General features: G+C 40.7%; 1 protein-coding gene across 1 annotated transcript; it reads left to right on the top strand.

Moving 5' to 3' along the window:
- Window positions 1–570: 570 nt before the first annotated feature.
- Window positions 571–1,796, top strand: LOC132926905 (transcription factor SOX-30-like). Its single transcript, XM_060991324.1, has one exon. It carries the CDS (start codon window positions 604–606, stop codon window positions 1,567–1,569), a length of 966 nt encoding a protein of 321 aa, XP_060847307.1. The 5' UTR covers window positions 571–603; the 3' UTR covers window positions 1,570–1,796.
- Window positions 1,797–2,634: the final 838 nt, after the last annotated feature.

Raw genomic sequence — 2,634 nt, 5'->3', positions numbered from 1 at the left:
TTTTATTATTCAAGGACAGCATGATCAGTTTTATAAGTTATAATATTATATAAAATATAGTATATTATTTTGTTTACATAGGTATCTGTCTTAAGCCATGTAGAAGCTAACATATTTACCTTTTTTTCTGTGTAGTAACTTACACATCACATATGTAAGAATTAACGTATTACATATTATGTAATTCTGTACCTGTTACTCTCGTGTAGGAACTTACGATTCCCCTACCCGCATATAGCTTGTAAACCATTAGTCTAAAGGTCCAAACGAGTAGGTAAACGGTACATTGTCCGACCGTATGCAATTTCGAAAATCGTGATAACGGAAGTCGATTTTTATTGTCGCCTGGTAAAATCTATTTCTATAATAGCCAATAGAAAATATTTCTGTCCGGCAGACGATACGGCGGTAAATCATACACTGTTGGTCGTGAACGCGTGTTAGTCGTTCAGCTATCTCCGGACTTGCATGTTGCCACTCGTACCGTTATAATTGTGTTGGGCAGGTAGAGCGCTTATTTTTCACTTTTATCTAAAAACTCGTGTTTATTAAAATATTAAATACTCGTATTTTTGAATTTAGTGTTTGGCGTTCACTCTGAGGATGGACGATTGCGTAAAAAAGAATCGTGAACGGAAAACCGTTCGGTTCGACCCTGAATTGCAAGTGGTGTTCGTCGAAGCGGAAAACGAACCAGATCGCGTTCCTGGACTATCGTTACAACAGTCGCCAGTTCGTCAACGTGTAAAAGTACACCAATTGGCTTTATTGCGGCACTCGTGTTCGCGGCAGCCGCAGATTAGGCCACTCGCACTGCCACCCAAGAACGAACCTGACGTGTTGGCCCTCATCGACCAAATCCTCGAAAAGCCGTTAGAACCATCGCCTCCTTCGTCCCCGTCAGCGGTGACACCGTCGTCGTCATCGTCGTTGTCACCGCCGCCGCCGCCGCCGCCGCTATCCAAGCAGCAGCCGCTACCCAAGTCGAAGCTGCTACTCAAGCCGAAGCCGCGCGCAAATAATTCGTTTTCGGTCACCAATCGAGATTTGCAACGCTTTAGACGCGATCTCGCGATCGTTGACGGACTGTCCGGTTCCGCCGGGCTCGCCCGCAGATGCGGAAAAGCCGCGCAACCGTCGCGATTCTTCCAACCGCTCTGCATGCACCCGCACGTACCACCGATGATGGCGCCGTCCCCGCCTGCGCAGCTGCGGCCACAGCCGTCCACAACGAACGCTGCAGCAGTGGCACTTGATCTTGGACAGAACACTCACGGCAAACCCAGAGCCCTCGAGTGCCAAAGCGAAAAAGGCGGCGACAGTAGCGGCGAGAAGCATATCAGCACTCGTGGCATACCGATGGCCGCCGAGTTGCAACGTGATAAAGCCGGCGAAGGTAGCGACCGCAAACACAAAGGTCGCTGCATGAAACGGAACGGCCGCTGCAAGAAGTGCGACCGTGCGATCAACAGGTCACAAGGCGACGACGGCGGAAGGGACAACGATCACGGATGCGGCATGGAATTTTTGCATTTCACTATCCAGTGCATGGGGTGTACCATCGCGTAGTTTAAGGTATTCTGGGCAACCAATTTTATTATATAATTTTATTTTTTATGTATTATAAAATTCATAATATACTCAGCTCGAACCCATGAGGTTATTTTGAATTTTTTTTTTATTTGTAAATTATCTGTATATTTTTTTAACGTTGTCGTATACTTAGTCGCGTGCGTAATAATATTAATATTATTATTGCTTCTGTACCTTTTTTTATTATTTTTTTATTTTTAATATATCCAACAATTTGCTTGTACCTAATTGGTTGTTTTGAATTGTTTTACTTGTATTTTACTTATCCCGTAGATACTGTAGTTATTAGAATATTGTTATATTTTGTTTTTACGTTACGACAGTAATGTGTAGCGTACCTGTTATTACAATTCTATGCGTCTATTCACGCAGTTTACGCGCAGTGTTCGGTCGATTAGTCGTACGACACTTGGACTACAACAGGTATGAAGCGGTGAAACTCTACAGAGTACGCGTTTCAAATCATGTTTTTGAAATTTTGTGTGTCGGTCATGTTGCGTGATGTCGACGCACGTAAGTACTGTGATTTCGTGTATATATATATTATATATAGGTATAATACGTCAAAGGGATGCCAGTCTTGGTTATTATAATTATTGTTGTACACTTATACCAATACATTATTATAACTATAATACATATTATCATCTATAGGCGCAATATCGTCGAAACTATTAAATCACTGTATAATGATCATAGTAATTTCGTCCATTTTATACGCTGTTCAGTAGTAATATAAAAATATTTTATAATTACTATATATAAATATATTTTATAATTTTTCACTAGAAGCGTGTCCTGATTTTTTCTGATTTAATTATGAATCATTCCATAACGGCGAAAAAAATGTATATAAATGTTCTATTTTGTATTTTATATAGCCTGCCTGTTATATTGTGAGATATTACTACCGAATAAAATCAAAATTTTAATTTTAACCGCAATGGCCAGTGAACTTTTCAGTTATTTATACCTGACACCTGTATATATGTATAATATATTGATCGATGTCAATAATCGTATGATATAGGCGTATTGCGT

The sequence above is a fragment of the Rhopalosiphum padi genome, chromosome 3 (assembly GCF_020882245.1).
Source record: "Rhopalosiphum padi isolate XX-2018 chromosome 3, ASM2088224v1, whole genome shotgun sequence".
Taxonomy (NCBI): Eukaryota; Metazoa; Arthropoda; class Insecta; order Hemiptera; family Aphididae; genus Rhopalosiphum; species Rhopalosiphum padi.
The sequence above is the reverse complement of the archived record's forward strand: the minus strand, read 5'-3'. Positions and strand labels throughout refer to the sequence as shown.

Coding starts and splice junctions, on each gene's coding strand:
- LOC132926905 (XM_060991324.1), top strand. CDS start 604: ATGGACGATTGCGTAAAAAAGAATCGTGAACGGAAAACCGTTCGGTTC.